The sequence below is a fragment of the Chiroxiphia lanceolata genome, chromosome Z, assembly GCF_009829145.1.
Source record: "Chiroxiphia lanceolata isolate bChiLan1 chromosome Z, bChiLan1.pri, whole genome shotgun sequence".
Lineage (NCBI taxonomy): Eukaryota > Metazoa > Chordata > Aves > Passeriformes > Pipridae > Chiroxiphia > Chiroxiphia lanceolata.
The window spans coordinates 66,932,790-66,960,243 of record NC_045671.1 but is presented as its reverse complement, the minus strand read 5'-3'; the positions used below and the strand labels follow the sequence as shown (position 1 = coordinate 66,960,243).

The following is a 27,454-nucleotide window of genomic DNA, read 5'->3' as shown; positions in this document are numbered from 1 at the left end:
GCTGCTGACCGGTGGGATGCCTCTGTGTGTGTGTATGTGTGTACAGCACACCAGGGAACTGGAAACTGGACTCGGGATGTCTGGGCAGGAACCTTCCAGCTCCTTGGTCTTCCTTTAACTTCATCAAAGGAAAGCTCAGAGAACTCTCCTTGGTCATCAAGGAGAGCAGCTTATTGGCTGTAATTGAAATGACAGTCCAACAGCCAGGGCCTGCTGTACCTGGGGAAAAAGAGGGAAGCTGTTCAGCAGTCAAATGGAAGCAACTAAATAAGCAGGCTTAACCGTGAAGGGGCTCCAGTTTCTTTCCCTTAAAGGAAAAGAATGTTTAGGGTTGTTCATAGTTAGGTTGTAAACACCACCTCAAAAAGCTTCAGCCCAGAGACTGTTACATTTGCTAGTTGTCTAGGTTAGCAAGACAAAAATGTTTCCTCCGGATGGCAGGTTAAGAAAAAAACCCTAACTCCTCTGACTTTGTAATGACTTTGTAATTAAGAGGCTTCAGGTAAAAAGGTTTGAAAAAGGACAGTAACAGCTTTTTATTAACATACATATATATATAACAAAACAAAACATGGAACAATATCGTAACCAAAACTTTCAAAGCCAAGCCCTACTTCCCCTCTCCGTGTAACCAGAAACCACCCCAAGCAGGGGCTGCTCGCACTTTTCAGTAGGCGAGGGGTACGGTGGCTCACTGGCAGGCAGCAGGAAGGCATTAGTAGGCTCTGGCGAGTCGGCGATCGCCGTGGCTCTCCCGTGACAGTCAGGGGCCATCCACGGGCTGTTCCCGGCGGCTCCGCAGTCGCTCACGGCCACGTGAGTGATGGCAGCCGGGGGGCAAACAATTTAGGGGGCTTCCCGCCGGTCCCGGGGCTACGGGCACGGTCCTCAGCAGCAGCTCCGTGCTCCCCAGCTCAGGAAACAGCCGTCCGCAGCGGCGGGCCGTGGGGCCAGGCAGCCGTCGCACGGAGATGCTCGGATATGTGGCACCGGCGCAGGGCGCGGGCGGGGGCAGGTACCTCGCTCCGAAACGGGCGGCGGCGGGGGCTCTACCAGGGCTTATCCCAGTGGTGCGAGCAATGGCCGGCAAGGACCTGGGGCCAACCCCGATGGGGGTGCCAGGCAGGGAAAGCTCCTTCTCGGGGGTTAAGCGGGAGAAAAAAGAGGTGGCTGCCAGGTCCATGGGTGACGAGCAGGAAGACATACAAAGAAAAGGCCCAGGTGTGCAGCGCCGGCCGGTTTTAAAAAAGCCCTTCCCTCTCCCGTGCCCTTCTCCGTGCGACTCCACTCCTCCCCGCCTTGGCCACCCTGGGAAAAAAACGGGGGGGAGTGCCCTTTCATTGTTGGGGAGTGCTACCCGTTAATGGGTAGTCGGAAAAAATTCCGACAACTCTTTGCAAAACTAAAACAATTAGTTGATTTTCTTGTCTCAAGCAAGGCAGATGAAAACAGTGTCAGAAAGTGGTTTTAAAAACCCAGTGCGTGGCTTTTTGTTGTTGTTGCCACAAATTCTGGACCAGTTTCCGATGACGAGTAAAAGCTTTTATCGTTGGCAGAGTACTGGCACAGCTTGCCCAGAGAGGCTGTGCATGCCCCATCCCTGGAACTGTTCAAGGCCAGGGATGGCCACCTGATCTGGTGGAAGGTGTCCCTGCGCATGGCTGGGGCTTGGAACTAAAGGACCTTTAAGGTCCTTCCCAAGCCACACCGTTCTGTGGCTCTGACTCAGGGATGCAAGGAGGGCCATCAATAAAACCTCTGTGCTGGACTTCCGGAGGGCAGATTTTGGCCTATTCAGAAGACTTAGTTCAGAGTATACCTTGGGGAAAAAACCCTTGAAAACAAAGGGGTCCAGGAGGGATGGACATTCTTCAAGAAGGAAGTCTTGAAAGCACAGGAGCAGGCTGTCCCAGTATGCCAAAAGGCAAGCCGGCCGGGAAGATGACCAGCCTGGCTAAACAGGGAGATTTGAAGGAAATTAGGGTAAAAAAGAGAGCTTACCAATTATGGAAAAAAGGGCTGGCTACTCATGAAGAGTTTAGGAATGTAATTAGGTCATGGAGAAAGAAAATTATAAAGACAAAGGCACAATTTGAACTCAATCTTGCCACTTCTGTTAAGGATAACAAGAAGTCTTTCTACAGATACATCAGTAGCAAAAGGAGGGACAAGGAAAACCTCCATGCTTTATTGGACATGGGGAGAACATAGTTATCGAAGATGAGGAAAAGGCTGAAGTATTTAACACCTTCTTTACCTCAGTTTTCAACAGTAAGACAGGTTGCCTTGAGGACAACTGGCTTCTGGAGCTTGTAGAAAGAGATAAGAAGCTGAATAGCCCTCCTGTAATCCAGGAGGAAACAGTTAGCAACCCGCTGAGCCACTTGGACCCCCACAGGTGTATGGGATCAGATGGGATCTGCCCAAGGATGATGAGGGAGCTGGCAGAAGAGCTCACCAAGCTGCTCACCATCATCTACCAACAGTCCTGGCTCACTGCGGAGGTCCCAGATGATTGGAAGTTGGTGAATGTCACACCAATCCACAAAAAGGGCTGCAAGGAAGACCTAGGAAACTACAGGCCCGTTGGCCTGACCTCAGTGCCTGGCAAGGTTATGGAGCAGATCATCCTCAGTGTAATCACACAGCACCTACAGGATGGACAAGGGATCAGCCCCAGCCAGCATGGGTTTAGGAGGGGCAGGTCCTGTCTGACCAACCTGATCTCCTTTTATGATCAGGTGACCCACCTGGTGGATGAGGGGAAGGCTGTGGATGTGTCTATCCGGACTTCAGCAAGGCCTTTGACACTGTGTTCCACAGCACACTCCTGGAAAAGCTGGCAGCCCAAGGCTTGGACAGGGGCACTCTGTGCTGGGTTAGGAACTGGCTGGAGGGCCGGGCCCAGAGAGTGCTGGTGAACGGGGCTGCATCCTGTTGGGTTCCAGTCACTTGTGGTGTCCCCCAGGGATGAGTGTTGGGCCCAGTCCTGTTTAATATCTTTATTGATGGTCTGGATGAGGGGATTGAGTGTACCAATAGCATATTTGCAGATGACACCAAGCTGGGAGGGAAGTGTTGATCTGCTGGAAGGCAGGAGGGCTCTGCAGAGGGACCTGGACAGGCTGGAGAGATGGTCTGATTCCAATGGGATGAGGTTCAACAAGGCCAAGTGCCGGGTCCTGCACTTTGGCCACAACAACCCCCTGCAGTGCTACAGGCTGGGACAGAGTGGCTGGAGAGCAGCCAGGCAGAAAGGGACCTGGGAGTCTGGATTGACAGGAAGCTGAACATGAGCCAGAGTGTGCCCAGGTGGCCAAGAAGGCCAATGGATCCTGGCCTGGATCAGGAACAGTGTGGCCAACAGGTCCAAGGAAGGGATTCTTCCCCTGTACTCAGTGCTGGTGAGGCCACACCTGGAGTGCTGTGTCCACTTCTGGGCCCCTCAGTTCAGAAAGGACATTGAGGGGCTGGAGCAGGTGCAGAGAAGAGCAACAAGGCTGGTGAAGGGACTTGAACACAAATCCAATGAGGAGAGGCTGAGGGAGCTGGGGTTGTTCAGCCTGGAGAAGAGGAAGCTCAGGGGAGACCTCATCACTCTCTACAACTCCCTGACAGGAGGTTGTAGCCAGGTGGGGGTTGGTCTCTTCTCCCGGGCAACCAGCAGTAGGACAAGAGGGCATGGTCTCAAGCTCTGCCAAAGGCAGTTTAGGTTAGATATTAGGAAGAAATTCTTTACAGAGAGGGTAATCAGGCATTGGAATGGACTGCCTAGGAAAGTGGTGGATTCTCTGTCCCTGGAGAGTTTTCAGATGAGGCTGGATGTGGCACTTAGTGCCATGATCTGGTAACCACGGCAGTGTGGGAACAGGGGTCAAACTTGATGATTTCAGAGGTCTTTTCCATCCTCAGCTGCTTCTATGATTCTATGACTCTACATTATCCCTCTTCCCCTGCGTCCAGAGGCCACCACCATGCCCAGATCATGGAACCAGCCCCTCTGTGACATCAGCCCCAGGTTGAGGGCACCGCCGGCAACTCCAGTGCTGCAGGCACCTTGTTGGCAGCTGTGCTGGAGGAGACAGGCCCTCACTCCTTGCAGCTGACTTGTGTCGCTGGCAGTGATGATTTTGCTGCGCCTGCTCATCCTGCTGGCCCTGTGTGGGGCCGCAGACAGCACATCGAACACGTGCGGGTAAGTGGCCCCAGGCTCTGGGAGGGAGCCTGGGCAAGTCTTAGGGGCTCCCCGGAGGGTGCCTGCTTGTCCCCTGTGGCTACACCAGAGCTTCCCAAACCCCATGTGGGAGTCTCAGCCCCTTGCCCGCACTCAGATTGCTGGTACAACTCATCTACAGGGCTGAAGCAGACACAGGGGCAGACAGACACATGCCCCCACGGGGTCCCCTGGCCCTACTCACCGTGCAGCCAGTGCCCTGTGGGGAGGGAAGCAGGCTGCCCTTCAGCCTGAGCAGCCTCAATCACTCAAGCAGGACAGTAATGACCTTCTGCTTACAGACAGGTCTGCGGGCTCCGGCCTGTGCCCTATAGCACGACGCGCATCGTGGGTGGCGTAAATGTTCCACCAGGAAAAGGAGCCTGGGCCGGGATAGTCAGCGTCCAGAGTCTTCGGACAGCAAAATTTTTTAGGCATAACTGTGGAGGGACCATCATCAGACCACAGTGGGTCCTCTCAGCTGCCCACTGCTTCATCAACCGCACAAAGTAAGGAGGACCAGGGAACTGGGATATCCCCAACCCCCCAGCCGGTGCTCTGTGCCCAACACCACATGCTACTCCCATCCCATTTCCTTGCAGCATGCCCAGTGACTGGACACTGCGAGCCCAGCTGAGAGACTGCTCAGGGAGGAGGCTGGGCTCGTGTCCCTGCTTCCTAGCAGCCTCCAGCTTGGCATTTCTGGAGCCTAAGCCATGCTAGTGCGGTCACCCCCCCTGTAACTTTTGCTTTCCTCTCTGCCTTGGAAAGCAGAAGGCAGGGAACCGGTGGGCTGCCACAGCACATGGTTCTGCTCCCTCTCAGCCCTCTCTCTATCTGCCTTCCAGTCCCCTCAGCAAGTGGGGCGTGCTGGCTGGGCTCACAACAACTGCTGACTCGGGGCCTGAGGTACAAATACGCCGGATTAAGCAGGTGAAGATGCACGAGCTCTACGATGGCCTTATGCGTCATGACATCGCCCTGGTGGAATTGACGAAGCCCTTTGAGTGCACCCCCTCCATTCAGCTCGCTTGTCTACCTGGTCCCACAGTGAAAGTGTCACCTCTGAACTGCTATGTTGCTGGCTGGGGTGCCACTGAGGCTAAAAGTAAGTTTCCCAAAAAGGACCTGTGCCCTGAGGGCAAGCTTGGCACACTGGGGAGAGATGGGTGGGGCTTCCTGACAGCAGAGGCCAAAACCAGGGTTGGGCTGTGGGATGTATGCCTCTGGAGAGATGGGATGAGCCTACTTCCCGAAGCCAGACAGCAGCGACACAGCACTCCAGTGCCTCTCCAGAAACAGAGCCAAGCCCCAGGGAAGGGCTTCACCCCCAGACAGGCCAGGGGAATGGACAAGGAGCTGCTGGGAGCTCATTCCTTTCTGTGTTCACAGCTGTTGCACAAGCAAGACCCTTGAAGGAGGCCAAGGTGCACCTCATCGACACCCAGCTCTGCAACAGCAGCGACTGGTATGGAGGGAGGATCCAAGACGACAACGTGTGTGCTGGGCACGAAAAGGGTGGCATGAACACCTGCCAGGTAGGAGCGTGCTACCAGCCCCCCTGTCAGCACTGCCCAAACACAGTTCCGCATGTCCTTTGCCTGGCCAGCTGCCCTCCCAGCCCCAAGGCCCCACCACTACTGGGGCTTCCCTCCCCTTCCCCTTCCAAGGGCCCTTGCCCAGTTCCCCCCTTGTCCCACCTGCCTGGCACTCTTCCCAGAGAGCCTGCCTAGTGCTCTTGGTAGTGCAGAGGTCCAGATGCCAACCCTGGAACATCCGCTCTCCACATTTCCAGGATCACTGAGCACAGAGGACAGAGAGCCCTACCTTACAGACCTGCTCCCAGCCATGGTTCTGGAAGCCTCAGCACCTGAGCAGAGCCTTTCCCTGCCAGGAATCCAGCTCTGCCAGGGGCTGGGAGAGCAAAGGAGCCAGCCCTATGTGCTGACAGGGGTCACCCAACACTCCCTTAATCCTCTCTGCTTTGCTGCAGGGTGACAGCGGGGGGCCTCTCATCTGCAAAGATAGCAAAGCTGACATCTTCTGGGAAGTTGGTCTGACCAGCTGGGCAATAGGTTGTGCCAGACCCAAAAAGCCTTCAGTTTTTGTCTCCACTCAGTACTACTACAACTGGATCATGAAACACATTGGCCAGAGCTTAGCTACTCCAGCACCAGTGAAATCCTGTCCATTTCCACGTAAGAAGCTACTGCAATTCTTTGATCTGCTACAGGAGCTCTTGAAGTTCCTAGAGGTAAAACCGGCTTGAGCAGCAGGATGGACAGGCTGTGGCACAGACTATAGTGAGCCATAACCATGTCCTTTTGGGACAATGCCTGCTGATCCAAAGGCAGCCTCAGTACCAAAGGCCTGCTCTGTCCTGCCCACGCTCCTCCTCCGCTTGCCCACAAATGCTGATGTTGACTTAGTTGTTGTTGTTGAAATAAAGTTGCCTATTTTCACCATTAACCATGTTGGCAGTCCCACTCAGTCTCCTGTGCCCTCAAGGCCAGGCCTCCCTGGGCCAACACCTGCAAAATGAGGCTGCACAGGCAGGCAAAGGGAAAGGGCACAAAAGGGAGCAAAGGGAAAGGGTCCCTCCAAAGGGCTGGAACCGTGCCTGCTCAGAGAGGAGGCCAAGGGTGCAGTGGAAGAAGGGAACACAGGTTCTAGGGCCTTACAGGTCTTGGGGCCAGCAGCTGGAAATGCACAGTGTCTTAGGCTGCTGACCGGTGGGATGCCTCTGTGTGTGTATGTGTGTACAGCACACCAGGGAACTGGAAACTGGACTCGGGATGTCTGGGCAGGAACCTTCCAGCTCCTTGGTCTTCCTTTAACTTCATCAAAGGAAAGCTCAGAGAACTCTCCTTGGTCATCAAGGAGAGCAGCTTATTGGCTGTAACTGAAATGACAGTCCAACAGCCAGGGCCTGCTGTACCTGGGGAAAAAGAGGGAAGCTGTTCAGCAGTCAAATGGAAGCAACTAAATAAGCAGGCTTAATCGTGAAGGGGCTCCAGTTTCTTTCCCTTAAAGGAAAAGAATGTTTAGAGTTGTTCATAGTTAGGTTGTAAACACCACCTCAAAAAGCTTCAGCCCAGAGACTGTTACATTTGCTAGTTGTCTAGGTTAGCAAGACAAAAATGTTTCCTCCTAGGTTAAGAAAAAAACCCTAACTCCTCTGACTTTGTAATGACTTTGTAATTAAGAGGCTTCAGGTAAAAAGGTTTGAAAAAGGACAGTAACAGCTTTTTATTAACATACATATATATATATAACAAATCAAAACATGGAACAATACCGTAACCAAAACTTTCAAAGCCCTACTTCCCCTCTCCGTGTAACCAGAAACCACCCCAAGCAGGGGCTGCTCGCACTTTTCAGTAGGCGAGGGGTACGGTGGCTCACTGGCAGGCAGCAGGAAGGCATTAGTAGTGATACAGGGGGTTAAGGCCCGAAAGAGTTAACTAAGAAATTTGGGCCTGAAAACAAGTTACCAACAACTAAAACGATCTGCACCCGTTCTCTTCTACTTACTGGACCAAAAGCTTAAGAGAACAGTACAAGAACATGTGATAGGCCTAGAGGCAATAAATTAGAAATACAGCAGGATCAGGTAGACATTTGAATAGGAGAAATAGGCCTGGAGCCAGGGCCTTTTTCCGAGCTTCAGTGAGCGAGTCAGGAACAATGGAAAGGAAGAAAGGTCAAGCTGAGGAAGATGAGTTAAAGCCCCCTGCCCCATGGAGGAAGATAGGAACTACCCCTCGAAATGGGGTGCCAAGAGAAGCACCGCCCCAAGCTCCGCCTATTCTCTGCCTATTTTTAATATGTATTGATAGATGTTGTAATCGTTTGAATATGCATTTAATCACACCGAAAAATTGTATAAAAGTGCTGATTTTCTGAAGAGCCGGTGAGCAAGTTTGTCCAGCGTGAGCTGGCTTGCTCCCAACGTTGAATAAACAAATACCTTGCTGCTTAAAGATAAAAAAAGTCTCTGAGCAGTTTCTTGGACCGACTTTTCGGATTCATTAGTCTCTGGCGAGTCGGCGATCGCCGTGGCTCTCCCGTGACAGTCAGGGGCCATCCACGGGCTGTTCCCGGTGGCTCCGCAGTCGCTCACGGCCACGTGAGTGATGGCAGCCGGGGGGCAAACAATTTAGGGGGCTTCCCGCCGGTCCCGGGGCTACGGGCACGGTCCTCAGCAGCAGCTCCGTGCTCCCCAGCTCAGGAAACAGCCGTCCGCAGCGGCGGGCCGTGGGGCCAGGCGGCCGTCGCACGGAGATGCTCGGATATGTGGCACCGGCGCAGGGCGCGGGCGGGGGCAGGTACCTCGCTCCGAAACGGGCGGCGGCGGGGGCTCTACCAGGGCTTATCCCAGTGGTGCGAGCAATGGCCGGCAAGGACCTGGGGCCAACCCCGATAGGGGTGCCAGGCAGGGAAAGCTCCTTCTCGGGGGTTAAGCGGGAGAAAAAAGAGGTGGCTGCCAGGTCCGTGGGTGACGAGCAGGAAGACATACAAAGAAAAGGCCCAGGTGTGCAGCGCCGGCCGGTTTTAAAAAAGCCCTTCCCTCTCCCGTGCCCTTCTCCGTGCGACTCCACTCCTCCCCGCCTTGGCCACCCTGGGAAAAAAACGGGGCGGGGGGGGGAGTGCCCTTTCATTGTTGGGGAGTGCTACCCGTTAATGGGTAGTCGGAAAAAATTCCGACAGCTCTTTGCAAAACTAAAACAATTAGTTGATTTTCTTGTCTCAAGCAAGGCAGATGAAAACAGTGTCAGAAAGTGGTTTTAAAAACCCAGTGCGTGGCTTTTTGTTGTTGTTGCCACAAATTCTGGACCAGTTTCCGATGACGAGTAAAAGCTTTTATCGTTGGCAGAGTACTGGCACAGCTTGCCCAGAGAGGCTGTGCATGCCCCATCCCTGGAACTGTTCAAGGCCAGGGATGGCCACCTGATCTGGTGGAAGGTGTCCCTGCGCATGGCTGGGGCTTGGAACTAAAGGACCTTTAAGGTCCTTCCCAAGCCACACCGTTCTGTGGCTCTGACTCAGGGATGCAAGGAGGGCCATCAATAAAACCTCTGTGCTGGACTTCCGGAGGGCAGATTTTGGCCTATTCAGAAGACTTAGTTCAGAGTATACCTTGGGGAAAAAACCCTTGAAAACAAAGGGGTCCAGGAGGGATGGACATTCTTCAAGAAGGAAGTCTTGAAAGCACAGGAGCAGGCTGTCCCAGTATGCCAAAAGGCAAGCCGGCCGGGAAGATGACCAGCCTGGCTAAACAGGGAGATTTGAAGGAAATTAGGGTAAAAAAGAGAGCTTACCAATTATGGAAAAAAGGGCTGGCTACTCATGAAGAGTTTAGGAATGTAATTAGGTCATGGAGAAAGAAAATTATAAAGACAAAGGCACAATTTGAACTCAATCTTGCCACTTCTGTTAAGGATAACAAGAAGTCTTTCTACAGATACATCAGTAGCAAAAGGAGGGACAAGGAAAACCTCCATGCTTTATTGGACATGGGGAGAACATAGTTATCGAAGATGAGGAAAAGGCTGAAGTATTTAACACCTTCTTTACCTCAGTTTTCAACAGTAAGACAGGTTGCCTTGAGGACAACTGGCTTCTGGAGCTTGTAGAAAGAGATAAGAAGCTGAATAGCCCTCCTGTAATCCAGGAGGAAACAGTTAGCAACCCGCTGAGCCACTTGGACCCCCACAGGTGTATGGGATCAGATGGGATCTGCCCAAGGATGATGAGGGAGCTGGCAGAAGAGCTCACCAAGCTGCTCACCATCATCTACCAACAGTCCTGGCTCACTGCGGAGGTCCCAGATGATTGGAAGTTGGTGAATGTCACACCAATCCACAAAAAGGGCTGCAAGGAAGACCTAGGAAACTACAGGCCCGTTGGCCTGACCTCAGTGCCTGGCAAGGTTATGGAGCAGATCATCCTCAGTGTAATCACACAGCACCTACAGGATGGACAAGGGATCAGCCCCAGCCAGCATGGGTTTAGGAGGGGCAGGTCCTGTCTGACCAATTCAGTGCCCTTTTATGATCAGGTGACCCGCCTGATGGATGAGGGGAAGGCTGTGGATGTGTCTATCCGGACTTCAGCAAGGCCTTTGACACTGTGTTCCACAGCACACTCCTGGAAAAGCTGGCAGCCCAAGGCTTGGACAGGGGCACTCTGTGCTGGGTTAGGAACTGGCTGGAGGGCCGGGCCCAGAGAGTGCTGGTGAACGGGGCTGCATCCTGTTGGGTTCCAGTCACTTGTGGTGTCCCGCAGGGATCAGTGTTGGGCCCAGTCCTGTTTAATATCTTTACTGATGGTCTGGATGAGGGGATTGAGTGTACCAATAGCATATTTGCAGATGACAACAAGCTGGGAGGGAAGTGTTGATCTGCTGGAAGGCAGGAGGGCTCTGCAGAGGGACCTGGACAGGCTGGAGAGATAGTCTGATTCCAATGGGATGAGGTTCAACAAGGCCAAGTGCCGGGTCCTGCACTTTGGCCACAACAACCCCCTGCAGTGCTACAGGCTGGGACAGAGTGGCTGGAGAGCAGCCAGGCAGAAAGGGACCTGGGAGTCTGGATTGACAGGAAGCTGAACATGAGCCAGCAGTGTGCCCAGGTGGCCAAGAAGGCCAATGGATCCTGGCCTGGATCAGGAACAGTGTGGCCAACAGGTCCAAGGAAGGGATTCTTCCCCTGTACTCAGTGCTGGTGAGGCCACACCTGGAGTGCTGTGTCCAGCTCTGGGCCCCTCAGTTCAGAAAGGACATTGAGGGGCTGGAGCAGGTGCAGAGAAGAGCAACAAGGCTGATGAAGGGATTTGAACACAAATCCTATGAGGAGAGGCTGAGGGAGCTGGGGCTGTTCAGCCTGGAGAAGAGGAAGCTCAGGGGAGACCTCCTCACTCTCTACAACTCCCTGACAGGAGGTTGTAGCCAGGTGGGGGTTGGTCTCTTCTCCTGGGCAACCAGCAGTAGGACAAGAGGGCATGGTCTCAAGCTCTGCCAAAGGCAGTTTAGGTTAGATATTAGGAAGAAATTCTTTACAGAGAGGGTAATCAGGCATTGGAATGGGTTGCCTAGGAAAGTGGTGGATTCTCTGTCCCTGGAGAGTTTTCAGATGAGGCTGGATGTGGCACTTAGTGCCATGATCTGGTAACCACGGCAGTGTGGGAACAGGGGTCAAACTTGATGATTTCAGAGGTCTTGCCCAACCAAAGCTGCTTCTATGATTCTATGACTCTACGTTACCCTTCTCCCCTGCGTCCAGAGGCCACCACCATGCCCAGATCATGGAACCAGCCCCTCTGTGACATCAGCCCCAGGTTGAGGGCACCGCCGGCAACTCCAGTGCTGCAGGCACCTTGTTGGCAGCTGTGCTGGAGGAGACAGGCCCTCACTCCTTGCAGCTGACTTGTGTCGCTGGCAGTGATGATTTTGCTGCGCCTGCTCATCCTGCTGGCCCTGTGTGGGGCCGCAGACAGCACATCGAACACGTGCGGGTAAGTGGCCCCAGGCTCTGGGAGGGAGCCTGGGCAAGTCTTAGGGGCTACCCGGAGGGTGCCTGCTTGTCCCCTGTGGCTACACCAGAGCTTCCCAAACCCCATGTGGAGCCTCAGCCCCTTGCCCGCACTCAGATTGCTGGCACAACTCATCTACAGGGCTGAAGCAGACACAGGGGCAGACAGACACGCCCCCACAGAGTCCCCTGGCCCTACTCACCGTGCAGCCAGTGCCCTGTGGGGAGGGAAGCAGGCTGCCCTTCAGCCTGAGCAGCCTCAATCACTCAAGCAGGACAGTAATGACCTTCTGCTTACAGACAGGTCTGCGGGCTCCGGCCTGCGCCCTACAGCACGACGCGCGTCGTGGGTGGTGTAAATGTCCCACCAGGAACCGGGGCCTGGGCCGGGATAGTCAGCATCCAGAGTGCTCGGAAAGAAAAATACACTATTCATAACTGTGGAGGGACCATCATCAGACCACAGTGGGTCCTCTCAGCTGCCCACTGCTTCATCAACCGCACAAAGTAAGGAGGACCAGGGAACTGGGATATCCCGAACCCCCCAGCCGGTGCTCTGTGCCCAACACCACATGCTACTCCCATCCCATTTCCTTGCAGCATGCCCAGTGCCTGGGCACTGCGAGCCCAGCTGAGAGACTGCTCAGGGAGGAGGCTGGGCTCGTGTCCCTGCTTCCTAGCAGCCTCCAGCTTGGCATTTCTGGAGCCTAAGCCATGCTAGTGCGGTCACCCCCCTGTAACTTTGCTTTCCTCTCTGCCTTGGAAAGCAGAAGGCAGGGAACCGGTGGGCTGCACAGCACATGGCTCTGTTCCCTCTCAGCCCTCTCTCTGTCTGCCTTCCAGTCCCCTCAGCGAGTGGGTGGTGGTGGCCGGGATCACATCAACTGCTGAGTCGGGTCCTCATGTACAAATACGCCGGATTAAGCAGGTGAAGATGCACGAGCTCTACGATGGCCGTCTGCTTAATGACATCGCCCTGGTGGAACTGGAGCAGCCCTTTGAGTGCACCCCCTCCATTCAGCTCGCTTGTCTACCTGGTCCCACGGTGTCAGTGTCGCCTCTGAACTGCTACATTGCTGGGTGGGGTCGCACTGAGGGAAGAAGTAAGTTTCCCAAAAGGACCTGTGCCCTGAGGGCAAGCTTGGCACACTGGGGAGAGATGGGTGGGGCTTCCTGACAGCAGAGGCCAAAAACCAGGGTTGGGCTGTGGGATGTATGCCTCTGGAGAGATGGGATGAGCCTACTTCCCGAAGCCAGACAGCAGCGACACAGCACTCCAATGCCTCTCCAGAGACAGAGCCAAGCCCCAGGGAAGGGCTTCACCCCCAGACAGGCCAGGGGAATGGACAAGGAGATGCTGGGAGCTCATTCCTTTCTCTGCTCACTGCTGTAGCTTCAAAAGGACCCCGTCTGAAGGAGGCCAAGGTGCTCCTCATCGACACCCAGCTCTGCAACAGCAGTGACTGGTATGGAGGGCTCCTCCTACCCGGAAACATGTGTGCTGGGTACGAAAAGGGTGGCACAAGCACCTGCAAGGTAGGAGCGTGCTATCAGTCATTCAGCCCCCCTGTCAGCACTGCCCAAACACAGTTCCGCATGTGCTTTCCTGGCCATCTGCACTCCCAGCCCCGAGGCCCTACCACTACTGGGGCTTCCCTCCTCTTCTCCTTCCAAGGGCCCTTGTCCAGTTCCCCCCTTGTCCCAGTTGCCTGGCACTCTTCCCAGAGAGCCTGCCTAGTGCTCTTGGTAGTGCAGAGGTCCAGATGCCAACCCTGGAACATCCGCTCTCCGCACTTCCAGGATCACTGAGCACAGAGGACAGAGAGCCCTACCTTACAGACCTGCTCCCAGCCATGGTTCTGGAGGCTTCAGCACCTGAGCAGAACCATTCCCTGCCAAGAATCCAGCTCTGCCAGGGGCTGGGAGAGCAAAGGAGCCAGCCCTATGTGCTGACAGGGGTCACCCAACACTCCCTTAATCCTCTCTGCTTTGCTGCAGGGTGACAGCGGGGGGCCTCTCATCTGCAAAGATGGCAAAGCTGACATGTTCTGGGACCTTGGCCTGACCAGCTGGGCAATAGGTTGTGCCAGACCCAAAAAGCCTTCAGTTTTTGTCTCCACTCAATACTTCCGCAACTGGATCACGAAACACATTGGCCAGAGCTCAGCTACTCCAGCACCAGTGCAATCCTGTCCATTCTTATGTAAGAAGCTGCTGCAATTCTTTAATCTGCTGCAGGAGCTCTTGAAGTTCCCAAAGGCAGAAACGGCTTGAGCAGCAGGATGGACAGGCTGTGGCACAGGCTGTAGTGAGCCATAACCATGTCCTTCTGGGACAATGCCTGCTGATCCAAAGGCAGCCTCAGTACCAAAGGCCTGCTCTGTCCTGCCCACGCTCCTCCTCCGCTTGCCCACAAATGCTGATGTTGACTTAGTTGTTGTTGTTGAAATAAAGTTGCCTATTTTCACCATTAACCATGTTGGCAGTCCCACTCAGTCTCCTGTGCCCTCAAGGCCAGGCCTCCCTGGGCCGACACCTGCAAAGTGAGGCTGCACAGGCAGGCAAAGGGAAAGGGCACAAAAGGGAGCAAAGGGAAAGGGTCCCTCCAAAGGGCTGGAACCGTGCCTGCTCAGAGAGGCCAAGGGTGCAGTGGAAGAAGGGAACACAGGTTCTAGGGCCTTACAGGTCTTGGGGCCAGCAGCTGGAAATGCACAGTGTCTTAGGCTGCTGACCGGTGGGATGCCTCTGTGTGTGTATGTGTGTACAGCACACCAGGGAACTGGAAACTGGACTTGGGATGTCTGGGCAGGAACCTTCCAGCTCCTTGGTCTTCCTTTAACTTCATCAAAGGAAAGCTCAGAGAACTCTCCATGGTCAACAAGGAGAGCAGCTTATTGGCTGTAACTGAAATGACAGTCCAACAGCCAGGGCCTGCTGTACCTGGGGAAAAAGGGGGAAGCTGTTCAGCAGTCAAATGTTGCCAACGTTGAATACTTATGTGTGTGTGTGTATGTACAGTGCACCAGGGAATAGAAAACTGGACTCTCTCATCACTGCAAGTCTTCAAGGCCGGGTTGGATGGGGCTTTGTGCTACCTGCTCTAGAGGAGAATGTCTCTGTCCATGGCAGATGGGGTTGGAATTAGATGATATTCTGACTATGACCTCATGGCTTTTTCCTAGATCATATCACACATGGTGGGTGGCAAGGGTATCCAGCCAGGGTCCTCATGTGGGACTGTCAGTGTCTGGGATCTCTGGGATCCAGGCACAGGGCATATCTGCCCTATATATATGTCCACTGTCAGTCCACAGTGGGTCCTCACAGCTGCCCACTGCTTCATCAATGCCATGTAAGAAGAGTTAGAGAATGAGGATATCCCCACAGCACCAGCAGCTGCCCTGTCCCCAGTACCGCATGCAACTCCCATCCCATTTCCTTGCATCTTGCCCAGCGCCTGAGAGACTGCTCAGGAGAAGACTGGGCTCATGCCACTGATTCCTTACTGTTGCTACCAGGCATCTTCTCCTGCAAGTCTGCCATGACTGGGAGAGAGGGTGGTTAGGCAAGCCCCACACCAGGCAGCACCACAAAGGGACAAGAGACCTCCCCACAGGCTGGTATGCCACCACAGAAAAAGCTGGGTGGCCAGACACTGAACAATTTAAGTTGTATTACTTTAAATTTAAATTGTATTAAATAGTATTAAAATGTATTAGTTTAAAATCTAATTGTATTTCATTGTGTAAACTTTATATCTGTTTAAATTTGAATTGCATTAAGTTGTATATGAGCTATATTAATCTGAATTTTATTAAACTGAATTAAATTTTAACATGTCAGCAACAAAAAGAAGTCTGTATTTTCTGCTCTGAAGCTATTCTACATGCAAATTCTATAAAATCCTGCTGGCTTGATTTTTGCTCGAGCATTCCTGAACTCAGTGATCACTCCATTCTCAGTTGGGAAGAATTTAGCCTCACATTGCCTTCTGTCCAGCTCTGTGCATTCACTACAGATATTGGCACCATCTACAGTGGAAAAGTGGTGTCTAACACCTTAAGCCTGCAACAACTGTAAGTGCAAGAATGACAGTACTAGAGAAACATGAGAAAGAAAAAAAAGAGTGCAGATGTTGCCCTGTCGTTAAGAATGTAAATCTTGTACTGTCCTCTGGGCCCTAAGGATGATTTTTGTCCCCATTTGATGGTAATTTTTTTTTGAACTAACTGCAGAAAGCTGGGCAGTAAGGAGTTAATGCATTGCAAGCAGGCAACTTAGAACAGGATGTGCCTGGAAAGGGGGTTTGTACTAAGGTAAGGCAGCACCTTTCTGGGGGCAAATTTCCTGTTCTGGTCTATGGTGACTACACAACTCTAAGGACAGCTCAAGTGCAGAAGTAGGGTCAAGGAGTGAGCAAGACCAATAGAGGGGAATCAAGACCACCAAAAGACTCTCAAGGCCCTCCAGCCCATTTCCAGAAAGGTCCAGAAGACTGTATTGCACATGCTCACTTACTTGCATGAACAGTGAGAAACTTAATCCCAGGATGAGGAAAATTTATCTATAAAAAGGTACCCCCACAGAGCCTGGGTGGTGCACTCCCTGGACCCTGGACACCCTGTCGGTTGGATCAGTGCTGGACTCAGGAATGGTGATAGTCTTTCCTCTTGCCCAGAAGAACAGACAGGGCTATGGGGACAGAGTGGAGCTGCCCTATCTGTCATAATGTCCAAGAGGGTGTCTCTTATGAGATACATACACGTTAATACAATGGCCACGAATTCTACGTGGTCTGGATCCTGCTTTGGGACAAGAAGAAACCAGAAACTGCGCAGAAGACTGATAGAGTCTGTCAGGTTTTCTCTGCAGGAACAGAAGTATCTGGAGTGTGTCATCACACTCCCTGAAGAATCACCAGAGGGCAGCAGCCAAGCAGAAGGAGCTCTTGGCCTCCTGGATGGAAACAGCTGCCATCGCCCTGCAGGGTCCCCTCCGTCTTCTCCACAGTGGACACTCTCCCCAGCTGAGCAGGGGGCTGCAGGGACTGAGGCCGTGGTTGGCCTCCTACCCAAGGTCTGGGCACAACTCTTCAAAAAAAAGGAGCATCTCCTTGACCCTGTGCTGCCCTGGCTGCGCCAGAAGCTGGAGGCAATATTTGGGTCCCGATGGTGGCTGGCAGTGAGAGCAGAGAAGAGCATCTTGTACACCCCATTTGGCCCCCAAGCCCTGCCAGCAGCCCTGCAGGCTCTGACATGAAGGACCAACCCAGTGCAACAGAAGCTGCCCTCTGTGCCCTCCGAATCATCCACCCATCTTTGTCCATCCCTACAGAGCAGGTGCAGCCCCAGGAGGAGCAGGGGGAGGCAGTGGTGGGAAGTTCCTCTTCCCACAAGAGCAGCTGCAATCCTGCTACTCCTTGTCAGGGCTGGGAACACTCACCTAGAGGGCCCCAACACCCCTGAAAGAGGAGGGCACCCAGCGTCCAAGAACCCTCTCCAGCACTGCAAGCAGCCACTCCACTGGCAGCACTAACAGGGCTGCAGCGAGTCTTTAGACAAGAAAAAGGAAATAAATTATTCCCCTCACACAGTCTCTGGGTGCTGCTTTTTCCCTCTTCTGTTGCCTTTCCCCTTCCCCTCGGTCAGCACCTGCCTGCTAGGGAGGTACAGCTGTGGAGGAACACATTCAGCACCAGTAGCTCCGTGTGCAGCTGCAGTGGGAGCTGAAGGCTGAGCTCTGGGTGGGAGCCTGAGGCAAGAGGCCAGGAACTGTCAACCCTTTGCTTAACAAAGGGCACAGGGACCTGTGACCCAGCCAGGTGACCAGACACTGAGACACAGCAGGAGCCAATGACCCCCAGACTTACGTGTGCTTAGACTGTGAGGGTATAAAAGCCCAGGGGTTGCTTTGTTCGGGGTTCCTCATCAGAGACTCCAGCTCAGGCTGTTACTTTGTTATTTAGTTACTGTACCAAGATTAAATTATTTTAAGGATTAGGACATCTGAGACTCTGCTATGGGAAACCTGGGGTTGGGTTGGTAAGGAAACCTGGCCTGAATGTGTCAGTGTGGGATGTGTAGCTGCAAAGGGTCTTTGGTCCTAGCTCAGGCTGTGAAAGTGTGACTGCCGAAGTGGCCCTTGGATGGACAGGGAAATTTCCCTAACAGCAGTATCCAGGGTTAGATCCAGGTGAGTCTGGGCTGTGAAGGGCCTTGCAGGTCTCCTGGAGCAGTCAGCTGGGCAGCAGCCTGACAGGGAGAATAGCAGGGAGGAGCACATTTCCCAGCTGGAGGGTTCCTGGGCCTTACCTCCATTTGGAAATGTTGGCCAGCCCACGGATCAGATTCCTGATCCTCCCCAGAACCCTCTTCTGCACAGCTGTGCTTTCAGATTGGGTCAAGTCCAGCAGCACCTGGGAAGAGAGAAGCTGCAGGTGAGCCCTGGGAGCAGACACTCGCTCCAGCAGCAGCAGCTCAACTCCAATCCTGGGCAAGACTTGGACCATCCCCCAAGGCTTCCTCTCACCTTGAGCAAAGTCTTGGAGGGCTCCTGTCCCTGGAGTCCCTCAAAGGCCTGGGACAAAGGCTCTGGGCCAACTCTTTGGCCAGGCAGGTGCCATCCTCTGCAGCCACTGTGCTCCAGAAGAGCTTGGTGCCAGCCTCTGCCTCCTCAGGGGAGGTGGATACCCTCCACACAGCGTGCTCTGCCTGCGTAGCACTGGGCTGGGGACCACTCACCCAGGAGTGGGCAAACCCTCCCACGCAGGGTGAGGAACAGCACTGTGATCCCCACTCTTCGCACAGGCCAGACCTCAAAGCTGTCCTGCAGTAATTTGTCAACTCTGGAGGCAGGAGAGCTGAGCACCGTCGCCTCCAGCATAGTGTCCATGGTTCTGAGAGTCTGCAAGGAGGATGCAGAGTGGAAGCAGTAATTCTGCTATCCCTTCCACCCCGAGGGACAGATATGAACTCCCAGTGCCAGGGCAGGATGCCCTTACTGCCTGGGAGAGAGCCAGGGGCAGTCAGTCTGTTGGCTATATATAAATCTACATATATCAAGTTCAGTTTAAAAAATTTAATTCATTGTAGATTGCTACAACTGTACTGTCTATATGTAAATATACAAATATCAATATACCTATCTAAATATTCATATACCTACAACTATATACATCTGTAAATATAACTATATACAGGTATCCCAGGTAGCCCATTTTCACATGCTCTCCCTTGCTAGCTTCTTCCCACGCAGAGCAGCCCTTCTGGAAAGGTACAGCAGATGGACATCTAAGAAGCAAAAGGAATACTGAGTCATTACTGGTCCCTGTGTGTGTATGCCTCCCTTGGCAGCACACCTAGCAATTGTACTTCTATCAGAGATTATAAAATACAGCCTGAAAGAAAGGCTCTCACTTGCGAATTTCAGGCCTGCTGTTTAAAGAACAGGAATTCTTCCGAGTTTTCCAAACTTTCAGGTTTTGAAGTACCCCAATAAAAGCTGCAGCACTAGCACTGCAAATGGCACCCAGGAGAACTCTGAACAGAGACATTCACCTCTCACAAGCAGAACTCCAGCCTTATTCTTTCTCTGTACTGACAAAGAGACCTCAGTCCTCTCTTAAATGGTTGAAACCAATGGGCATTGTGAGCTACTAACTAGCACTGTTATCTGGGATCTAGAAACTACCCTTTGAAATAAGCAACAGTGCCTCCAACTCTACCATCAGCTCTTGGATCGACTATTCTGCTCTCCCCTTTCTGTAAAAGTCAGGCTCAGAGTAGCTGTCTCAGTCATCTCTAAAAACACGCAGACTCTCTTTTTACCAGGGCCCTCTGGCTCGGGGGAATTGTTCCCACAGCTCACGTTGCCAGCTGAAGTCCTCTCTTCTACCATGACACTCACAGCTTCACTTCCTGAAGGCTCACACTGACCCATGATATTCTCCTTAAAAGAGAAACAAATAGAAAAAAAATATAAACCCAGAAATCACTCCATATTTTCTTGTAATCTCTTTAGGGACACGATAATAACTGTTCTTCTCCCCTCCAAAAAGACACGTAACACAAGGTGAACACTGCTCAGGTGGTTTACATTATACATAGAGGGTTTACACTGCAGGTGAGAATTACAGTTTTGTACACAGGGAGGACCAGGCACAGGTAGAACAAAGGACAATCACAACTTGCAGGATATCACAAAGTATAAACTACGGAAAATGCTGTATTCCAACCAAATATTCACAAATTGCATTTTCCACAGAAAACAGAAAGTTAGTAACTCAATCTAACCATTTCCCTGAACTTTCAACAAAAGTCTGTGCCTTCAGTGGCAATCTTCAAAATACTCCATTATTTAAGTTCAAAGACAGTATCCTATAACCTAAAAAGCTTGCACTTCATCACCATGAATGCACCTGCACTATGTATTTTTCCCATGAAACTGTGTACCAAAACCCGGCCAACACAGGCTAACATCTCATTCTCAATAACATGGGGTACCTTTTCATTCCCTGCTCTTTTTCAGTCTTGCTTTACAAAGCAAACACTTCACTGTCTATTAAAAGCTTAGTTCAAGAAGCCTTTTCTTCTCAGGCACACAACAATACTCACAAGCACTCAGTGCAGACCCCAGTACTGCTATCAAATAGAGTTACCTCCAAAAAGGCAGCCATTTCCGGATTGGATGATAACATCTCCTCCAGCAGCTGACATGCAATATCTAGTCTGACTTCTCCCTGTGACAGAAAATGACAGAGGAAATCTACTTGCCTTCACTTCTTCAAGAACTACAGTGTTCCTGCTGTATATAAAAGCATCACAAACCACAAGATTTTTAAGAGAGGAAAAGGTTCTTACACTGCAAACATACATATGGACAACACAACTGCAGGAACACAGTTCCCTGCCAATAATATCTTCTTCTTCTTCAAGTAGTTGTCCACATACACATCCTCCCAAGAGGTGATTTCCAAAAATACCTTTGCCACCACAGAGTAGGTCTGAATGCTACTAAAACATTTCATTGCCATTAGAAGCTGACAGGACACAGTCGGTAATCCAAGGGTCCTTTTTTTTAGTAGAATTCATATAAATCAAACAACATTCTAAGCAGAAACAAGACGAGTTTTTCAAAAGCAGCAAATTCTACTTTAGTGAAAAGTCCCATTTTAACAACCAGTATATGTACTGCTGTTTCTTCTGGAGATGCCTCAGAGTTGAAGGATTCTGGAAGGGTAATTTCTTCTGATAAAGATGAGTCATATCATGATGTTGAACAGAAACTCATGTATATGTGAAATAGAATCTTACTTCAGAAGAGATCTAATGTGAAGGATTAGTGCCTCATTATCCTCAGACTTTCTAGCTGAGGTAATGATTCATAAAAAACTTCTTCAACAGATGAATTAATTAGAGAATAGGAAGCCACAGAATCACCTATTATAAGGAAAGCCATAGCAGATCAAATGCTGGTGAAAGACTTGGTCTCTCAGCAGCATGAACATCAGAAGTCCCCAAAGGGAATAGCAGAAAGAGATGAGACTCTTCCTGCTGGGTATGAAGTCAAGTCCTAGTGTGGATTCAAGGAGATGTGCCAGCCTGAAGATAGCCACAAACTGAGGAGGATGGGGGAAAGGTAGGGAAAGGTAAAAGCTGGAATTTGAGAAATTTAGGTTAAGCAAAGCCTTTTCATTAAAGGCAAGCCACCTTTATAATTTCATGATTTATGTTTAACCACAGTTCCTTTCATTTCACATTTTTTTCAGTTGGTTGTTTTTTGTTTGAGTTTTTTTTAGTATGAAGAAGGTGTTTCACTTTTGCTGCACTGCTTGTCTGTTGTCTTAAGTAGCCAGGATTTTAAGCAAGATTCAGGTTACCAAGTCAACAGCCAGGGATGAGCTTATCCCTGATAGAAAAAAATCAACCAACCGACTCACACTGCAACTTCTTCTGCCTCTTCTTAGGGGACCTCAGTCTGAAGCTGTTATAACACAGATCATCTTCTTGGGTGCATTACAGGACCTCGTACACCAATAGGAGAAAGTGCCTCCACCAAGATACAACTGACATCTTTTTAGTTTATCTAGAGAAGATGTGACAGACAAGGATCAGAGGGAAGCAGAAATGAAACAATGAACTGTGATAAAAGATTGCAGAGTCAGGACTCAGAAGACTCAATAGTTTGCTGGTTCCTGGAGCTCATGAGGAAAAATAATCTCATTTAACAAGACTGGTGAAACAGAAGGTGAGCATTTCACTTATAAGACCAGCACAGTGTACACAGGAAGTTAAATGTCACCACACCTTTTCAAGGACTGCAAGGACTAAACCAAAAACTTTGAAATGATTTGCTGTCTCAAACATTGATCTCAGCTGTCTGAGAGACAAGTTTTTTGATTGTGACTTCCCATCACTCAGACTGATCCTAAAGTCCTGGATGAAAAAGTAGCTCATGGTGAAAACGAGAGGACAAAGATGCGCTGTGTGAAAAAGAAATATTAGAGTATCAATGGCCTTACTGGACACTGGCTGTTTCTATCCTTACATGTTATTGTGGCCATAACCCAGTCCTCTTGGATATGCTTGTATCTAAAAAAAAATCATGAACACAAGACAAAGGTTGATATTTGCAAGACAGGAAATTGGATGATCACGCTTGGGTAAGGGATCAAGCCTTTTTTTAACACAGGTAAGTATAAATTGCTTTGTTTGTCCTCTGTGAGAGAAAAAACTCCAAAGGATATATAGTATGCTGCAGTAGAAAAGGAAGCCTACTTCCAATCCTTTGCCATTTGATAAGCCAGGCCCTCCAAATAAAATGTTGTTTCCACTAGAATCATATAAATCATTTATAGTAAGTACTGTAGTTCTCTTGAATAAGACATCTCTGAGGTGGAGCCAATTCCAAAGATTACCATAGTTTTTCTCAGTCTGTAATTGAAACTCAGAGCTCCCAGTCTTTTCAGAATATTAAAGACTCTCTTTTTGTCCAGGCAAAGAAATTCTTCAAGGACAAACACAGACTAGTTAACTAAGACAAATTCTGGTGGAGTCAAGACAAAAAACTTCTGAAGAAAAAAACACTCCACTGATGAGGACACACACTATGCTGCTGCCCTGAAACCTCACTTGAATGACAAAATTACTCTTTCCCTCTTCAGTGCTTCTTTTAATAGATATTTGTAAACCCCAATATTTTCACCTTCTCAAGGAGATCCACATTTGAATTTAGCTCCTTCATTACAGAAGGCTATAAGCCTACACTTCATTCATACAGTCTTCTCCACTTTCCCTGGATGTCAGGATGCTCCACTCACCTGGAAATCACTGCCACTGGTGTTGGTCAAAGCTGCAGAACCAGCAGTGCCAGTCACAGGATTGGGGACTGAACAATTCTGCAGTGTGGCTGCAAGAATTCAAACATAGTCATCAGGCTTACAGAAGCTGTGTTTGGTACGCAGATTGTTTGGTATACTTCCTCTGATTGAACATTTCAGGAATCGCACAGAGGACTAAATTCCAGAAATGTATTCTTACCTCCCAAGTGATCTGAAGACTGGTTTCTTCATCTTAAAAAACTTGTATTCTAATTGATGTGTACAGATATTAAAAATATGGATTGGAAATTTTATATACAAACACATAGAAACTTCATAATCACAGCCCTTTGTATCTTCCCAAAGATTTTCAAAAGAAATAACTTGTCTATTTAGCTCTCACCTATCCATTCAGTCCTCTTGAAAAACTGTCTAGCTTGCAATTCCTTTGCAGGAAACAGCTGATAGAAAGCTTACTTCCAGGTCTTTTCCTCTTTGCACAAAACTGACAGGACGCTACAGCTGACCCTGCACACTGTCAGTGTGAGAGCTTGCTACAATTAAGCATCCCTACAGCTGGGCAAGGAGCAGTATGTCTCATCTGGCAGGGCTGGGCCAGATCCACAGGGAGCAGGACAGGGTATTCTGAGTGCAGCACACACAGAGACTATACTGTAGCCTACAGGCAGACTGGGGCACACATGAACCATGTTTGCTGTGCTTACTGGCAGCAGATACGCCTTCCTGAAGAACAGTGCTTGTCCTATACTGGGTGAACTGAGCTGAGCAGCCACCAGCAAGGACAGGTAACCTTCCCCCATCAGGGGAGTGCCAATTTTCAAATCCCATGCCACCCTCAAACCCATCGTAGTCCCACATGGACCACTGCATCTCACCAGTCTTGTTGGCCTTGCCAAGGGTCGAGGGTGACTGCAGCAGGTCCCTGTTCACTGCTGTGCCCAACTGCTGCTGGAAGTGGCTGGGTGGGTGGCTGGGTGCCTCCACACCAGCTGCCAGCTTCTCTGTGCGGGCCCTCATCAGGCTCTTGAGGTTTACAAGGATTTTGTGGTGGTCATTGTAACGGTCAGGGCACGGCCCAGCAGAGCTGCAGCCATCGTCACCTGCCAGGGCTGGCCCAGGCCTGGACCTCACCACCTTCCTCCCACGCAGAGCGGCCCTTCTGGAAAGGTACAGCAGATGGACATCTAAGAAGCAAAAGGAATACTGAGTCATTACTGGTCCCTGTGTGTGTATGCCTCCCTTGGCAGCACACCTAGCAATGGTACTTCTATCAGAGATTATAAAATACAGCCTGAAAGAAAGGCTCTCACTTGCGAATTTCAGGCCTGCTGTTTAAAGAACGGGAATTCTTCCGAGTTTTCCAAACTTTCAGGTTTTGAAGTACCCCAATAAAAGCTGCAGCACTAGCACTGCAAATGGCACCCAGGAGAACTCTGAACAGAGACATTCACCTCTCACAAGCAGAACTCCAGCCTTGTTCTTTCTCTGTACTGACAAAGAGACCTCGGTCCTCTCTTAAATGGTTGAAACCAATGGGCATTGTGAGCTACTAACTAGCACTGTTATCTGGGATCTAGAAACTACCCTTTGAAATAAGCAACAGCACCTCCAACTCTACCATCGACTATTCTGCTCTCCCCTTTCTGTAAAAGTCAGGCTCAGAGTAGCTGTCTCAGTCATCTCTGAAAACACGCAGACTCTCTTTTTACCAGGGCCCTCTGGCTCGGGGGAATTGTTCCCACAGCTCACGTTGCCAGCTGAAGTCCTCTCTTCTACCGTGACACTCACAGCTTCACTTCCTGAAGGCTCACACTGACCCATGATATTCTCCTTAAAAGAGAAACGAATAGAAAAAAAAATATAAACCCAGAGATCACTCCATATTTTCTTGTAATCTCTTTAGGGACACGATAATAACTGTTCTTCTCCCCTCCAAAAAGACACGTAACACAAGGTGAACACTGCTCAGGTGCTTTACATGGTAAGTGTTTTAAATTCAGAAGGTTGCCAAATTGAAACTCAGGCTCTTACAAAGTGTCCTATTAATCAAAACATGAAATCAGAAAACTAGAATACACCAAGTGAGAGTACATCTCCTCACAGTCTGAATTGTGCCCTTGCTTACTACACTTTCTATAAGAAACAAGACAGGAAAAATCCAGGTGCCCTCTTAGTTACCAACACATGTTATTGTTAACAAGAGATCTCGCTCAAACCACTGCAAAGGGCTGTGTGGTGCAAAACTGTACACATGAGCCACATATATCTGGCTGGGAACCTCAGCTCACCCCATTCATTTGCTAAGTTATTAAATTCTAATGTGTTGCTTGCTTTTTGGAGCCGTCTGCTACCACTCCGTATATATTTTACAGGCAACCATTTACTGAATGGGTATGTTTCCATGATCATGACACAAATCTGTAGGGTCAAAAAAATCCCAGAAAGCCAGACAACATAGTTAGGTTTTTATTCCACTGAGGAAATTAAGGGCCAAAGTTAAGTACCTAGAATTTACCTTTAGCCATAAAGATATTCTCATTATGACCTGTTCAAGAATATCTCTTCTGTGAACAGCCTATCCAACAGTATCCTAAAGATGAGTGATTGTGCATGGCCTGCAATGTTTCATTCTATTAAGGAAACGAAAGCTTTTGAAAACTGGTAGGTGTGAGTTTACAGAAGATGAAAGAGCATCAAACTGGGTAATAAGACATGGGTAATTCCAAAAAATCGCACTTCTCACCTTAAGTCTGACCTTACTCAACCTTAGATACTTCAAAAGGTAATGCCTGTGCATATTAATAGAAATATAGAAACATTATTTGGCAAAGCTGTATTGTAATACACAAACAGACCTGTGCCAATACAGGAACAGAACTCTCCAGGAAAGTCTGAGAAGATGTAAGAGTTAGAGAAAGGACATTTCTAATAAAAAGAGGGACTCTTTCAAACAAAAGGCCTAATAGTCCCTGAATTGCTCTTAAACACAGAATAAGCTCCAAGTCTTTAACCACTTCACATCCAGGACCAACATCATCCTTCTCAGTAATTACGCAAGTCATGAGGCCTTAAAACCAAAACACCTGCTCCCCAACAACTCCATGGCTCACACACTTAATCCTTCTGTTCCTAACAAGGAAGTCTGGACCCCAACTGCCAAAGGCCTTCAACAATGGAAAAGATACACTTCTCAAAGTGCAGTTCAAAAGCTGTCAAAACTGCCAAAGTTCAAAGTGCAAGCAAGACAATACACTGAGTAGGCATTAAGGAAGGAATCCTGCCACCTCTTTATGCACTAGGAAAAGGAGGTGCTCTTCCCTACACAGCACCGAGCAGAAGAGTCCAGTCCAGGCTGGAGCTTTGCAGGGGTTTGACTGGAATATACAGCTCCTTCTGGAGAGACACCCAAGAGGAACATGACTAATCTTTGGAACATGGAGACCAATAGTAGGAAGTTTGCATCAGCTAGATCTCCAAGCTAGAAAGTTTATTGAAGGCAACAAGATACTGAGAGAACAATCAAACTGTAGCTTCAGCACAAATACCAACATGGCATTTTGAGCACCTACACGCAAGGTAGATCTTGCGCAGCAGCAACAGATGCTGAGAACCTCTTGCTTTTCCTTTGTGTTGAAAACCAAAAGGAGAGCCCGCATTTGGTGCCACAAGAGAGTGACCTCTCGCATGCCCCTCACTGCACGTGAGACTTACACTTTTGTACACAGGGAGGACCAGGCACAGGTAGAGCAAAGGACAATCACAACCTGCAGCATACCATAAACAACTGAAGATGCTTTATACCAACCAAATGTTCATAAATTGTATTTTCTACAGAAAACAGAAAATTAGTAACTCAATCTAACCATCTCCCTGAATTTTCAACAAAAAGCCTTTCCCTGAATTTTCAACCAAAATCCTTGGCAAAAATACTCTCTGATTTAAGATCAAAGACAGTATGTTATAACCCAAAAAGCTTATACTTCATCACCATGAATGCACCAGCACTATGTATTTTTCCTCTGAAAATAAGCAGCCAAACTTGGCCAACAAAGGTTAACACGTCTCATGCTCACTAACATGGGATACTTTTGATTCCCTCTTCTTTTTAAAATATTGATTAAGCAAGCAAACCCCTAATTAAAGGTGCCTTTACTTCTCAGGCGTGTGACAACACCGAAAGCCCCCCCGTGCAGACCCCCAGCCATCGCTGTACCGAAGTCACCTCCAAAAACGCAGCCAGTTCAGGGTGGGACGAAGCAAGCATCTCCTCGAGGGCCTGAAACACAGCCTCGAGATCCGCTGGGTCGGGGCTGGCGGCGGGCGGCGGGGGCGGCTCCTCCATCGCCCGCCGTCGCCGACAGTCGCGACACA

At 50.1% G+C, this 27,454-nt stretch overlaps 3 protein-coding genes across 14 annotated transcripts; 2 read left to right on the top strand and 1 right to left on the bottom strand.

Annotated features, from left to right (window-relative positions):
• Nucleotides 1–32: 32 nt before the first annotated feature.
• Nucleotides 33–27,454, bottom strand: LOC116780170. Of its 12 annotated transcripts, none has more exons than XM_032674731.1 (8): nucleotides 27,306–27,454; nucleotides 24,793–24,913; nucleotides 23,959–24,267; nucleotides 23,063–23,151; nucleotides 20,402–20,482; nucleotides 19,612–19,692; nucleotides 18,057–18,160; nucleotides 33–219 (listed from the first exon to the last, which is right to left on the bottom strand). In XM_032674731.1, the coding sequence occupies exons 1-8, from the start codon at nucleotides 27,423–27,425 to the stop codon at nucleotides 171–173; spliced, it is 954 nt and encodes a 317-aa protein (XP_032530622.1). In that variant the 5' UTR covers nucleotides 27,426–27,454; the 3' UTR covers nucleotides 33–170. The 12 variants fall into 12 exon arrangements, 10 of the variants coding, with proteins under 10 accessions (XP_032530622.1, XP_032530623.1, XP_032530621.1 ...); XM_032674732.1 differs by lacking the exon at nucleotides 33–219 and adding an exon at nucleotides 6,764–7,151; XM_032674730.1 differs by lacking the exon at nucleotides 33–219 and adding an exon at nucleotides 14,575–14,685.
• LOC116780169 (acrosin-like) lies at nucleotides 3,899–6,685 on the top strand. The gene is made up of 5 exons (XM_032674729.1): nucleotides 3,899–4,195; nucleotides 4,516–4,722; nucleotides 5,062–5,321; nucleotides 5,606–5,751; nucleotides 6,207–6,685. Exons 1-5 carry the CDS (start codon nucleotides 4,125–4,127, stop codon nucleotides 6,480–6,482), a joined length of 960 nt encoding a protein of 319 aa, XP_032530620.1. The 5' UTR covers nucleotides 3,899–4,124; the 3' UTR covers nucleotides 6,483–6,685.
• LOC116780167 (acrosin-like) lies at nucleotides 11,559–14,517 on the top strand. The gene is made up of 5 exons (XM_032674726.1): nucleotides 11,559–11,728; nucleotides 12,046–12,252; nucleotides 12,589–12,848; nucleotides 13,133–13,281; nucleotides 13,744–14,517. Exons 1-5 carry the CDS (start codon nucleotides 11,658–11,660, stop codon nucleotides 14,017–14,019), a joined length of 963 nt encoding a protein of 320 aa, XP_032530617.1. The 5' UTR covers nucleotides 11,559–11,657; the 3' UTR covers nucleotides 14,020–14,517.

Bases quoted from the DNA above. Each gene is read 5' to 3' on its own strand.
- LOC116780170 (XM_032674731.1), bottom strand. From the start codon at position 27,425: ATGGAGGAGCCGCCCCCGCCGCCCGCCGCCAGCCCCGACCCAGCGGAT. The intron at 23,152-23,958 runs GTGAGATGCAGT...GAATTCTTGCAG, and splicing joins TGGCAAGGCCAACAAGACTG to CCACACTGCAGAATTGTTCA. The intron at 20,483-23,062 runs GTGAGTGGAGCA...TTTCTGTCACAG, and splicing joins CCAGTGGCAGTGATTTCCAG to GGAGAAGTCAGACTAGATAT.
- LOC116780169 (XM_032674729.1), top strand. From the start codon at position 4,125: ATGATTTTGCTGCGCCTGCTCATCCTGCTGGCCCTGTGTGGGGCCGCA. The intron at 4,196-4,515 runs GTAAGTGGCCCC...TTCTGCTTACAG, and splicing joins AGCACATCGAACACGTGCGG to ACAGGTCTGCGGGCTCCGGC. The intron at 5,752-6,206 runs GTAGGAGCGTGC...GCTTTGCTGCAG, and splicing joins GTGGCATGAACACCTGCCAG to GGTGACAGCGGGGGGCCTCT.
- LOC116780167 (XM_032674726.1), top strand. From the start codon at position 11,658: ATGATTTTGCTGCGCCTGCTCATCCTGCTGGCCCTGTGTGGGGCCGCA. The intron at 12,253-12,588 runs GTAAGGAGGACC...TCTGCCTTCCAG, and splicing joins TGCTTCATCAACCGCACAAA to TCCCCTCAGCGAGTGGGTGG. The intron at 12,849-13,132 runs GTAAGTTTCCCA...CTCTGCTCACTG, and splicing joins GGGTCGCACTGAGGGAAGAA to CTGTAGCTTCAAAAGGACCC.